We start from the raw sequence: 14,998 nt of genomic DNA on the forward strand, positions 1-14,998 counted from the left end.
TCCAGCCTGTCTCTTCAAAATTTAATACCTAATTGATTTTTACGTGAACCTTAGGAATTTAACCACACAGCTACGAATTTAACTGGTAATGGTAACACGCCAGGACGTCTGTCTACATTCTGGACGTCTGTCGACAATCTGTCTAGATTCACATATCTCATTCCTATTTAAAATCCATGATGTGGTTTTTATAAAAAGTCTAATTTTGTGCTAATCACAGTCTACGAAATGAAGATGTCAACGACATCTGGCGAACAGCTTACCTAAGATCTTTTTTACGGTCAGCTCTCGTTGGCTACAGACGTAGCAGTAAGTGGTTACAATGTAATTTATATTTATGAAATTCCTAGTCCCTGCTACAGTACTCGAAACGGGAAAGTTCTATGTCATGAATTTTGAACTTATGGTAATGAAATCAGTTTTTTGTTTGATAAAGGATACTGTTAAAAATTTTATACAATTTTGGTTTTACACAAAAATGGATTCCTGACAAGAGTTTTTGATAGTTGTGCAAACACGAGTAGTTTAATTGCGAATATTTTTTTCTGTATCAAATATATAACGTGAAACTGGTAGAGCTAACAGTGGCTAGGTTATGTAGAGCTATTTCACGCGTAGAGCTATCATTAGTTGCCTTAATATTTACCAAAATATAATTAATTGCCCTGGCACAGAAATATAAAGATTTGTTTATTCTTGCAAAAACAAAAGATAAAACTATAAAGACAGAAAAAGATATAAAGTAATATTCTGCGTTATTTTCAAACTTATATCTATCACATCCTCGCGTGTTCTCGGTTTCAATCGCGGTTGCAAGCCCCAAGTCTGCGTGAAAAGGAATCGTTAATTTTTGTTTCTGTCAGACTATAGGCAGGCAGGATGACACCCAGTTGAACCAGTCAATTTCGACGTTCAATTTAACCAGTGCGCCGTTGACTGGTGGTTTTCTGCGCAGGTTAAAGTTAAAGACGTCAAAGAAAAACACACTATCAATTCTTATTTCTGTGCCATTTATCCCTCGCTTAACCGCGAATCCGTACAAATACATTATTTTAATTAAAGTGTAGACTCCTAAAACAGTGCAAGGCACGTATTTCCACCTGGCCATTCCCACTAAACTACCTTCGACATTAACCTGATTCAGCGAGGTGCACTATTAAAACGCGATTATAACCTGCTGTTTACTTTCTCTAGCCAATTGGTTCGACGATAAAAGTTTTCTGGTGTATATTTATATATTTGCTAGCTTTTTCCCGCGGCTTCGCACGCGTGAATATCAGTTCTTAAAACGAATCGAAGTAAAATTTCAGTTATTCTTTTATCGCGTATTCTAAGACTGGTAAAATTTATTTATTACTATGATCCTAATTCGTATTTTTTGTCATCTTTAGTTCAATTCCCCGTTACCCGCTACGATTTCCGCTACGTGTATTGTTCCGAAACTTGTCCTGTCCCGTTTCCTGAAAATTGACCCGTGTCGTTTGCCGTAACGTAATTCATTTCCCGCTACGTGTCCCACTCCCGCTTCCCGTAACGCGTGCCGAACATGTCATGGACCTGAACTTCTTTTCAAAAATAGTAAAGTTTCGCATATATTTCCACCCCAACATCATTCTCCTGTAAAAGCAATTTTCAAAATCTAGATATTGCGTTATTAAATTATTATTATATATATGCGTTATTATATTTCTCTAGAAAAACTATGTGTAAAACCAGGATTTGCTCTACACAAAGGCTTTACAGTCTACAAAGGTTTTAATTGCTTCTATCGATGAGTTGAGTGGGAAAACATCCAACTTCTGATAGTTTCCTTATAATTATAATATCAGCTAGCGTGTTGCTATAAATTAATATACTTATGCACATTTTTAACATGAAAAAGTTTGAAGAAAAGTCCTTTATTTTTAAACCACTCAAAGTGTTGTTACAAAACCGCCCAAGGAAAGGCTTAGCGGACACCTATAAAATATAATGAAATTCCTTTATGGTTTTTAACACGTTCTATTTTAATTAGATTCCCTTTTCAGCAACAATGTAATGGAAGCTTGGTAAGTTGAAACTTGACTAAGTATAATTTCCTCTAATTAATACTTTTTGGGTTGTCATATTGAATCGTACCTCGTACCGATCATCACTTAAGAGAAGTGATGATCGGTTGTAAGATTAAAATCATAATTTTTTTACTTTGACTTCTCATTTAGCGGTAACAACACAAAGACGACCGAAAGAAACGAAATATACCTAATAAACAAACTATAAATATAATTACAGTCAACATAACTGGTTCTAAGCTTAAATTAAAATTATTCCTGTGCACGTCTCAACCATTAAAACTTCAAATCAACGTTAATAATAAGCACTGAAAGGTTCCCCTCAAAATGGACATTGTGTAAACATGGTTTATACAAAGATTTCTAAATAAGGACTTCATTACCATAATTGCCTAGTCAAAGTTTCTCAGCTCAAATGTTACGGAGAATGTTTAAAGTTTTTGGAGTTAAATGATAAAATCATTTCATTATGTGTACGACAAAACAAAACCTTGTCACGATCACGAAGCATTATGTCTGCTATTTAACTTAATCATAATGAAGATAGAAAAGTATAGATAGCAAGACGCTATAATCGGAGTATTCGTGTTTGATGTGATTATGACGTCTTATTAATATTTTATTTAATGAAATGGTTGGATTTCAGATAGAACGGCTTGGAAGGAGTTGTGGGTGATCTTTGCCCAGCTGTAGGATGGAATAGGTGAAAGAATTTTTTTTATCCATGACCCGCTTGCTCGGTTGCCGCCCGCATAAATAATGTTATCTTGTAGCTTGAACATGGTGAAAGATAATAATAAAGTCCTTAAGAAATATGGCGGAGAGCACCTTTAATTAATATATTTTTATAACACTTATTTTTCTATAAAAAATATTACACACAGCAATGTCAAAGTGAGTTCAAACTCAATGTCAAATTTGCCTGGTGCAACTCACCTTAAAAGAAAAACTTTTGGCAAAAAAAACGATTAATTTAACTTTCAGATCAAAACGGTTCGCATTAACATAACCACGTGCGAGATAAAACTGAAGTTTAATATCTAGTTAAACGGCGTTTTAGCCCTGCATTTAGTGGTATGAATGAACAATCGCTAGATTTGGATCTTAACTAGGGGCAAGCACGACTGCCTCACTACACCGCAGTTCAAAGTTTCAAACGTATGGTGTACGGTGACTATAATTTATATACTTGTGGGATAGTTGGAGTAACTTTGACAGAAATACTGTTCGGTTTCTTGTACGATAGGATCTCAAAGGCAAATCAAACATATATATATGACATTTCACGAGATAAGGTACTATATGGGGGGCAGTCGCTTAATACGTACTTAGCGCATCTATAATACAAATTAGCAAGTGAAACGTCTTAAGCGATTTCCTTCTTTATGGTACCTTTTTTCAAGGAACGTCAATTATATGCGATGAAGGTTCAGTGGTTAAGACTCCATGCACTTTACTGGAAATGCTATTGATTGTAGTTTTTAAATGCAATTAGTCTGTTTCGTCGGGCCCTGGCAGAAGAGGTAAACCCGCTGGTGGTAAAAGTGCTGGTTTGTTGTCATCAAGGATGATATGCATGACAATGTCAAGTAAAGATGTCGAAATCAAGAAGATAAATAGAAAAATACTGAACTCCGACGGTCTGTGCATGAGGAAGGAACCGCAAAATGATCTGATAAAACTAAAAAGAGATTGAGTATCGCATAAATATTTGTGAAACCAGACCGAGACCAGACAGTTTTTGTTGACCCAACAAATACAGGAAACAGGCAAACGCATGTTTCTTGTTCCTATACATAAACATGTAGTATGTAATTTTGTCCCAAAAAACCAAATAGAAGTGGCAACCCTAGCTGCATACTTTGCATGCAGGGCTCATAACTAAGAGTCGGCAATAAACTCGCTTTTCACGCCTGCATCCACCTCGTGACTATTTACTGTCACGTACGTATTATACTAATAGGGTAAAAAGATTAGGGTTGTACAAAAAACCGCTTCTCAATTTCTAAAGAAACGTGTTGACAAAAAATATATGAGTATATTTTTTTAAGCGTCCCAAAGCTACCTGCCACCGATTGTTACTACATTATATAACAGGCAACGGTAACCGCTTAATACAAGTGCATTTATTTATACATATTATTTAGATTATTGAATCACAAACGTCCCCCTTTTTGCTCAAACTGAGCGCTTTTAACCGCTATTATCATACAATATACGGACATAGCGCGAAAGGACCTAAACCGTCCTCACTCCAAAAAGCGGATACAAAAAATCATTGAACAACTTATTTCGCATCGCAAGATCTTGATAAATAAACACCCTTAAAATCTGTGGCGTTTCGAGTTATTGTTATTTAAATGTAGTTATTCTACGTTATCATCCCCTAGACATGCTTCACTGAACACTGACTGAAAAAGGGGATATAACAACACCGAGAGTGCTTTAGAAATCATGTTTCAAGTTAATAGGATTAAATTATACATTACGTCTTTATTCCTTATGGTGTGGACAAAGCCAAGAGTTGAAGTATTCCATTAATTCAATCAGAAAACGCAACATTAAATCGCGCAATAAAACCGATCCATGTAAGTGACAGTTCATTATACAAGGTGCTACATCCTCTTGAAGCAGACACAGAGGCGTAGTGGTCACCACGTGTCTGTCCGTTATTTGAAGTCCTAAGTTTGATTCGATTCCCACCTTGAGTAAATATTTGTGTTGTGCCCTTTCTGTGTGTCCATAGATCCCACGATACAAGCTTAGTGCTTAGTGTGAGCCGTTGAGTATAGTCCATATTTTATTTACCTATAATCGCTCTCCACTACTATTACTTGCTCAGGCTTTGAACAATGAAACTAAGGTACCGATTTTGATACAATTCCCACTGTTGAACATAATATTTCTCGACGATTCTAAGTATGTATCAAGACCCATACAATTTAGCATTGTTTATTCCAACACATCGCTTTTTCGTTCAGACAGAAACCAGTTTATCAATCAATACATATAATAAAACAGTAGTCAATACATATAATAAAGTAGAAAAAAAATCTGTACATTGAATAAATTTACATAAAAATAAAATTAGGCGATATACTCATAGTAAGTCTAATTTGAAAAAACAAAATTTTGTTCGTATGTCTGTTTGTACACGCTAATCTTCGGAACTACTGGACGGATTTGAATGAAACATTTTTGTTATATAGCTATTAAGCCTGGGCAACATGATTTTGAAAACGGGCGGGCATCGGCTAGATTATAATAAAGTTTTTTGAAAGCGTTTGTGAGAAATATGCTAACGTACGGAAGCGTTCAGACCTCCATCAATAGACAATGGACTTTCATGATTCATTTTTTCTACCTTTCGGGGATTGAATACTAACTAGGGAAAAGTTGTTGTATGACCTCTATACGTGAGTATACGTATCACGACTTTATCCCTTACGGGTTAGACAGAGCCAGGAGTGGTGAAACTCGAAGATCACATTTAAGTAGCTTGTTAGTGGAATTGATATTTAATAGTGTTAATAAGAATCAACCAGTGTGCAGGTTTCCTCAAACTGGTTGTTTTCCTTCACCGGAAGCAAGTGGTGGTCGATGAAAACTACTATACATGAGTCACATTGGTATACAAACTCATGTGGCACGAGTAGTATTCGAACCTGGGACCTTTCGATCCACAGGCGGGCGTCTTAACCATCACCAACGCCACCGCTTCATTTTATATACCCAGTCAAATAAATCCAATACAGACGGGCCTAGACCTCAATCATAAATGGACAATACAATGATTCACTTTTTCCAGCCCCAATCGAGAGCCGAATGCTAACTAGGCAGATTTATACAGCGAACACGAACCGCTACGCTATGCATTCCGCTCGCATGCACGTTTGTATGCATCCTTGTGAGTCACAAGTTATGGTACCACGCTTGTTTCGCGGCGTGTTGGGGAATAGGGTAACATTGAATTAATTTTGTGTACTGCATTGAATTAATTTTGTGTAATTGCAAATAGACTAAAAAATTAATGGTCAAGCGCGAGTCGGACTCAGGAGCGAAAGATTCTGCTCCATTTATTATAAAAACGAACATACAATACGATATAATTATTTTAATTACTTAATTATTTTTTACGAGGTTTTCCTCAACGCGGGCGAAAAATCTGAGAAAAAATTTAATCCACAGCTTCATTTTACTCTCGAATAGTCTCAAAGAGACGCAGGTACATAAAGACATACAATTTTGTATAAGTACGCATTATGTTAGTCTCAAAAAACAAGTAATTATGATTTAAGTATATTTTTTCCCGTTTATTTTTGTGTGAGAGGTTATTTTTGATAATATTTCTTTAATTTACTATTGAAATGCTACTTGATTGAAAAATGAGTAAAATAAATAAATATAATTTTCCAATTGCGGAAAACATAATTTAATCCTATCGTAAATGAAATATCAGTAAATATTCCGAAGAATCATATTTTTCCGCCTTTGCTCGAAATCAACAATGAGTTAAAAATATATATTGAAATCAGATTCAGAAATTAGATCTTTACAGGCACATTTTCACGTCAAATTTTATATACTTAGTAGAATTATTAGATTAAGCAGATTTATATTGTGCTTTGCAAAATTATATTTATAGATGAAAAAACATTGAAAGACGATCGATTCAGATCGAACGATTTCAGATTTACGATAATGATATTTTCATAAAGGTTATTTTCGATCTTTCTTTTTGTTTTGTCAAATATAAAATATTATCGTCAAATTACAATTGTATCGTACCTATTTATAACACATTAACAATGAGATATGATCTTTCTAAATACAGTAAATACGAAACGCCGTGTGTTTGCATTTTGAAGTGCTAATGGCTCCCTAGTTAATGACTAATCGGTGTTTATACAGAACAGATAACATCTATACAAATCGACTGACATATATAGAGTGTACAATTGTTTTGTTATAGTATTACATTTAATACCGCGGAAGTGAAGTGAAGAATACTTACAACAATTAACAAAAAAACGATTTCCCTACGTAGGTATCCTTACATATTATAAAACATAGTCCTCTGCCGCGTCTGTCTGTCTGTCGGTCTATCTGTTCGCGATTAACTCACAAATTACTGCACGGATTTTCATGCAGTTTTCACCGATAGCTAGTCATACCTGAGGAAGGTTTAGGTGTATGATTCATGTTTTACCCGAGCGAGGCCGGGACGAACCGCAAGTTTATTATATAAACGTGAAATTTTAAACGATATTTATAAAAACTGTTGCAATATAAAATTCCGGGATTAAAGTATCATATGTGTTGATCCAAGTTATAAACTCAATTCGCGCCAAATTGCATACAATATATCTCACTCACAAATATATAATGATTTAGTAACATGAAAGTTCAGAAATATATACAGTAGGTATACTAGATTATATTTTATATACAAAAATACAGATTAAAAAGGATCTCAATTTTCAATAGCACTCGTTAGAGCTAACTCGATTTCAAACGTACCTATCGATTTTGTTGGTAGGAAAATTCAAATATTGTGTGGATTGAAATCTCGCAGTTCATAAAATATAACTTTTTACTCAGAAGTTAAAGAAAACAATGTAACAGAAGTCGCTGGCGGCAGTGTTGTGTGACGGGAGACTTGAGAATACAAATCGCTCCTTGAGTTATTATTAAACAGACCACATCTAACTGTATATTACGGCGAAAGTACACTTTCAATAGTAGTCACATGGGGTTACTATGCTGACTTATTAAGAATAGTAATACTTGGTATGTGTTTATAATACACTAGAAGTTGCCCGGGGTTTGCTCCCGTGGGAATTTATATAATAATGAAATAACATAATTAAGGTACATTATGCAAGATTTCTAAGTTATATTATATCTCAAAATTTTAATCGAGGTGATTTAATGGTGAAAGAATTTTTGAAATAGGTTCGGTAGTTTCGGAGATTACCCGCCTTAAAAATACAAACTCACAAATGCTTACCTCCTTATAATAATATAGACTCTGCCCTCACAATTTCTTTTACAATAAGTTCAATAACACAGCGTACAAACATACCTAATTGAACTGATATTTGAAGCCGTCCGAAACAATATGGCGCTTTCTGGTGTTTTCTCTAGGTATTGGTTCGTAGTGGATACATTCATCTCCTGTTCATAATATAATAGTACATACGTCTACATATTTTATTTTTTTATTTATATGAATTACCTACTTTAGGTACTAAATGCGTTACACAAAATTCTGTAATTATTTCTATCTATAATTTTTTTAATAGTTTGTTATGTAGTTTTAATTATTTTTTCTTTTAGTTGTAGTTTAATGTAATTAAAATACTTAATAAGATTGTTGTGTACAAAAATAAAAAATGGTTTCCGTTAACATTTCTACCTATAAACCTACAACAAACAAGTACAATTTTGTATTTTTCGAGAAAGAAAAACTTAGAAAACTAAACAACTGTGTAGTGACTTAGTAAAACTTACCTTGTTGTCTTTTTGCCAGGAGCATACGCCTTTCTTATTAGATATCCTACATTTGAGCAAGGCGTCTTCACCAGGATTCACCTCCGTATATCTGGGCATTTCAACAAAGGTCTGGACAGCATCTGAAAAACAAAAGATACTATTTTAAATTCTGTGCTAATTTCCAATAAAATTCTAAAACTTATTTCCTCTTATCACGCTATTTCTCATGAATGTGGCTAACAAAAGAGAATCAGAATTCAGAGATTAACAGATTTTAACAAACAAAGAGCTATTTTAAGCTTTGATATAATAACCAGTATTTTAAAATAGTAAATTCAAAACATTGGATAAGTCTATCAGAGAGCGATTTCATATTTTTAAACCTAAAAAGCATTTATATTTTGAAAAGTACACTTAATTTAGCGAAATAGTTATGTGTTCATTTGATAGATAGATTCGAAATGCGTATATATTTAAACAGTGATTTATAAAATACTCAAACAGTTCAAGTAGAATTCACAGTGATTGTATAATATGTATAAATAAATAAATAGACGCATAATATGTACTAAATCTCTATAGGTACTGAAGACATTAATCTTTGTTTCAAATTTGCCAACAATATGATTGCAGTTTTCATTGTGTAAATATTTATTAGCATACTTGACATTACACTTACATTATAAAAATACGACATTTTAAAACAAATAACGAAAAACTGAAATACATTTAATTTATGACATCGATGCGTCGAGCTCGGCTGAATTATTTGCTTTATTATTTTTAAGAGATGACAACGCAATACCTTTTAATTAAAATATTTTAGCATAATCAATTTCAACCATTGCATACATTTTACGTATTATCGGTTAAAGTTATAGATAGTACAATACAGTCACATACATAGTACATCATTATAAAACCTTGTCAGTAAATATGATTCACATTTATTTTGTATTTTGTCTGACGAAATAAATAAACGATTGATTGATCCACTGTCAACAACAAATCAACATCTAAATTTTGCATTACACCAAGACTCGGCGGTAAAACGCGAATATGCAATGAATTTGGGTCGATGTGAAAAGTTTGGTAAATTTCTTGGCGGGAAATCGCCATAACTATTTTTAACTAACAGACACACACACGTATGACAGGATGTTTATAGGAGCACCTATGGAACGGGAACTACAAATGCGGCTAACATTCCGATGGGCTAATAGCGCACTGAATTCCATAAAATGTTATTATTTGCACGTGAATTTGTGAATGCAACTATCAGCCCGCAGACTATAAAAAACATAAATAAGAAAAAAATTAACATATTTAATAAATCGCGTATTTTTGAACTACTACGATTTAAAAATTACTATTTTTTCAATAATACTGATATTTGTGTTAAATTTGACTTCTCTGCTGTAATAAAAAAATAGGGGGCATTACCAATCTACCTTCCATGGAAGTCTATGCACTTTTAATCGTCAGAATCAAATCAAAGGCGTTGAATCTCGTAAGGGAACAATCTGTAATTATCTTGATCAAAGAGATCTGGTGAACGTTAGCCACATGAAATGGCACACGCTTCCTTTAGAATATTTTCAGTTGATATAGGTTTAGAGGTGTTTACGTAATGGCTTTGTAGTTTATGTGTATTGTGTAATGAAGTGTGTGGTAGTCAAAGAGCTATTTGGTAGACTCGCATCAATATGTCTACTTGGTTTTACGCAGTGTTGCAGTCATGTATAGATTGTAATTAGATTTTAAATTCGTGTGATAAGGTAGAATATAATATTTTTATATAATAGATGTGTGTCCAAGTGAACATAATAAGTTACGGATTGACTCAAAAACAAAACAGTACCTAAGCATTCAATTATACTTATTAGGTACAACTTATAGTTGGAGAGGCACCCATAGAAGAAGAATTAGGTACAAGCGTACCTACTTTAGTATATAAATCTTCCGAGTTAGTAAAAGTAAGTAAAATTGACATAAAAAATAAAATTACATCGGTTAATACTTGCATAAACTAATTTTTTTGATTTAGGTATATCAGATATTACTGAAGTAATTATTTTCTATATGTTTTTAACCTGTTAATTGGGTAAAAAATCTTAAAGAAACAATGTTGCTAGGTTGCACGCTTTTAATTACCCTCCAATTTGCAATCGGCTCCGTTAAAGTCTAAGTGATAAAGTCTACAATCGTAAAATACACGGTCAACACACGCACAGAGCGGTCAGAGAATAGTGAAATGAGAACAATAGAATTGCATTATAAAACCTTTGTTTGCACTGAGTTCTGTAATTCGGCAATTAGCCCACACTTGTAATTGCGCAAGCGCACACCGCACATACCACCTACATCGTGCACTTACCGCAGACCACTTTCCCAATAGGTTCAAACTCATACATCACAATGCAGTTAAGTGATGAAATTGTGGACTTGTAATGGCTTTCCCATCTTCTCTGAGTAGAAATACCCCACTATCGACAATTGTGTGTCAAAATTTTGGATTTTCAGCAAATATACTTTCGCTCGTATACTCGTTCACATAACATTCTATAAAAAGTAGTTATGAAAATATTTGATTTAGATTTTTGTCTTGCCAACATATTAGTCTAGAAAGCTGAAATTGGAGATATTGTTAATAAACTTTCTAATAAAGATTCCAAAATAAAATACGACAGTAATTTGCAAGTTTTCTGAGCTGTGCCTTTCCGATAGGGTTACCAACTCTAGTATATTATTTAGTGCCTGCTGTTTGAGATGTTTTACTATATATTATTTTAAAAATACAATACAGCAGGCAAAATTTCGAAATTCTATGAGCATAAAAAGCGTTTCTAAAAAAAATAAATTCAACACAATAAAGAAAATTGGATTATAAAAATATTGGATTATTAATTAAATACCAAAGTATGTTGTTTGTCCTTCTTTAATGAGCATAACAATTCATTAATTGTTATGATTTTATCAATGATAGTTGGTAGAGTATAGAGAGAGACCAGGGCTATTATTGGTCACAGCTAGTGTATATTTTTAATATAGGTACAATTTTTTTAGTTTAGTCAATGGAAATTTGTGTACTTAAATACTATATTTATATTCAAACACTTTTTTTTTTTCAAAAAGTTGACACCCCTATTATTCGGCGAAAGAAACCTTAGAGACTGTAGTACTTTATTAAACATTGAACGTTTTTGAAGTAATTTCATTTTGTACGCAATATTCCTTTTTCATTATTCAACCTCATGCTTATATATTAATATGGCTTCCTGCCACTTAAAGCCCATTATTTATACTTTAATATAGGTCTACAAATACTTTTTTATACATATTTTTAATATAGGTTAATGTACAATTTGAATGTAAAACTCTTTCTCGACTCGAAAATTACTTATAAAATAAGTAATAATGTTTTAAAAAATGTATTACCACGGTTGTTATACGTAAGTATAGGTGCATCCTACTATCCATAATATTATAAATGGGAAAGTCTGTCTGTTCCGCTTTCACAGCTAAACCGCTGGACCGATTTTGATAAAATTTGGTATGCATGTAGTCACAGGTCCCTGTTCAAACATAGGCTGAGAAATTCCAAGCCGCGGCCAAAAGTTATATTAGGCACTATACCTACTTAATAATTATATTATAATATGTACATCAACGTATAATTAATAACCAACTAAACAATGTTAAAATCTATAAGTGTAACAAGTTGACAAACAAAATATTTTCAACCTGAAAACGAAAAATACATTTTCCGATCATTCGGCTGTCGTTTGAACACGATCGCTTTCAATCTGCTTACACATTTAATTGACTGTCTGTCCAAACAAAGTAAAAAGAGAAAATGGAACAGTGCATTTGGGATTCCGTTCTCAATGTACGTCACTCCATTCCACGCGTCACACCAGAATAAGTGTAGTCCATTTTCAGGTATTTTCCATTTAAGTTCATTACTCAGATTGATGTCTAGTGTTGCAATTCGTTTACCCAGTATCGACCATTCTAAATTTACATTTGCATTGATTTAAAAACAAAAACTTCCTGGCTTTTCGTGACTGTCTGGATTTGCTTTCGACTAGAACAAATGTACGAGTTTCCGTTCAAGCCTTGCCAAAATATAGCTTTTAAACGCCAATATTGCAGTATTCCACCTGCCAAAGCATGCCTTTATCGTGATAAGAAAACCTTTTAGAGAACAGTGACATAAACATTTGCGTTATAGAATTTTTTTTCAACATACATTATTGAAAGTTAAATAAAAGCTTGTAATAAAAAGGAAACTCATACAGAGAGGTACATGAGTGACTCGAATCGGTGCAATATGGTCGAGTGCATTTGGTTGGCCGGCACCGTGAAGATGGAAACGATTGCCTATGTTTATACACGATGCACATGCCACAGCTCTCACAGTTCGTGCATGTGTTTGTAAAACATAGGTTTCGATCAATTTAGAATCCGCTACATTCAAACAAACAAAATACAGACATACGTACAGTCTGTCAAGATGAAGAAAACAAAAAGGGTGATGTCTCCTGTTCTGGCAACACTAGGTGTTTATCAATCTTGACCATTCTATTTGATATTGCAATAGCAAAAAAATTTTGTTCGACAAAAATCTGATTTCCTCTCTTTCTTGGCATACTGCACTTTATTTGAAAATTGGTATTATATGAACTTATATATCAAAATTAACTCTATCACCCGATAAGAGTACAATAAAAGCTTGGATATTTATTCGACGATTATATGAATCGTCACTTGCAGCTGTTCTGCATTGATAGAAAGTGTTGGTCTTCATAAATTTGAACGCCAGAGTCAACTCGCTAAGTCTTCTTAGCGAGTTGACTCTGGCTCTCTGTATTCTTATACAGAAAGTACTTGTTTTTTTTTTTTTTTTTAATTTAACCGTACTTACACCACATTCGTTTCGCAATGTCTTGCCGCGACCTCGACGGAGCAAAACACAACAAAACACGCGTCGTTTTACATAGTTATCGAAAAATAAGGGCCAATAACCCTCCTGCAGTAATTTCGTACAGTGAAGCGAGCCACATTACGCAGCATACATCTCTAGTCAGCTGTAATAGCGGTGAATTTGCAATGAATTTGTGTAGTCGGACGTGCGGTTGGCTGTTCCATTCGGCATACAAAGGCGCATTATAATTAGCGTGAATCGACCTACATGTGTGTCCGTGCTTTACCCGTGGTATATGTACATGGTCGTCGCGTTCCGCATGAGGAATTCCGAAATTACGATGAAAAATTTTGGTAGACAATGAACATTTATACGTGTGCAAAGTGGAGAAAAAATAATAATGCGGATCTGCATGGGTTCCTACGTTTTGTGTCTAAGGAAGTAACCAGGAAACGGACAAATGAGAGAGAGAGAGAGAGAGAGAGAGTGAGCATTTACACATTTATGGTCATGGGCTCTCTTTGAATTTTCGCGAAAATAAAAAAAAAACATATCAAAAACATGAATGTAATTTCGCATGTATTTATTTGGCTATATTTATGCATTAAAGAATATAATAGGTACTTAGTTATGTAGTAAACAGTCGTTTTAATCAAGTGAAGAAAGTCTTTTAATCGACTTTAAAAAAAGGAGGAGGTTATTAAATGCACCGCAACATATTTTTTTATTACTTATTTATTTATATAGGTCCAACTATTCACAACTTCACAAGTAGAGGACTAGAAATATCTTAAAAACAATTTTAACCTACCGCGAAGATCCAAGGGCGATCAGATTGATAACTTTTGTATCAATAACACGTGTTTATGAGAAAAGGTACGTCGATTTTATTACTTTTTGTTACAATTATCTATCAAAGTGTCAACTTTTGTATTGTTGACAAAAGGACATTTTTTCTTGATGTAAAGACATACCGACAGATCTACGCGATAGATGCCAACGGTATAGAACGCCTCAATAGTGATATTTCATTCATTCACAATCGCTTACATGTACAATATATAAATAGATGTGTACAAAATTTTAAGTCAGGTTACCCTGCGTTAACTTCTATGGCGCGGTAATAGCGGCGAGTTTGCAATGAATTTGGGTAGGTAGATGTGACTGTACCTGAACTCTCGTCGGGTATTGCGAAAGCAAATTTATAGACAATTATATTGGCTGTGCTGCTAGATAGCTTATTTTATCAATTTATTACAAACTAGGTGTTGTCCGGGGCTTCGCTCCCGTGGGACTTTTGAGATAAAATATACCCTATAGCAATCTTGGATAATGTACCTTTCTAATGGTGAAGATGTTTTTTTAAATCGGTTCGGTATTTCCGGAGATTACCCTCCTCCAACTATCAAACTAACAAACGCTTACCTCTTTATAATAATAATTTATTACAAATAATCAATATCAACAATAATCAAAAATAATAATATGTATAAAATAAATCTTCAAGTAATGACATACCTATTAT

At 33.7% G+C, this 14,998-nt stretch overlaps 1 protein-coding gene across 1 annotated transcript in view; it reads right to left on the reverse strand.

Annotated features, from left to right (window-relative positions):
* The window catches only part of LOC128674897 (uncharacterized protein), a 73,794-nt gene that overhangs the window by 40,243 nt on the left and 18,553 nt on the right, over positions 1-14,998 (reverse strand). The window contains exon 2 of the mRNA XM_053753879.2: positions 8,565-8,686. Coding sequence (XP_053609854.1) covers positions 8,565-8,686 — 122 coding nt within the window. The remainder of the gene's footprint in view (positions 1-8,564; positions 8,687-14,998) is intronic.

The sequence above is a fragment of the Plodia interpunctella genome, chromosome 13 (assembly GCF_027563975.2).
Source record: "Plodia interpunctella isolate USDA-ARS_2022_Savannah chromosome 13, ilPloInte3.2, whole genome shotgun sequence".
Lineage (NCBI taxonomy): Eukaryota > Metazoa > Arthropoda > Insecta > Lepidoptera > Pyralidae > Plodia > Plodia interpunctella.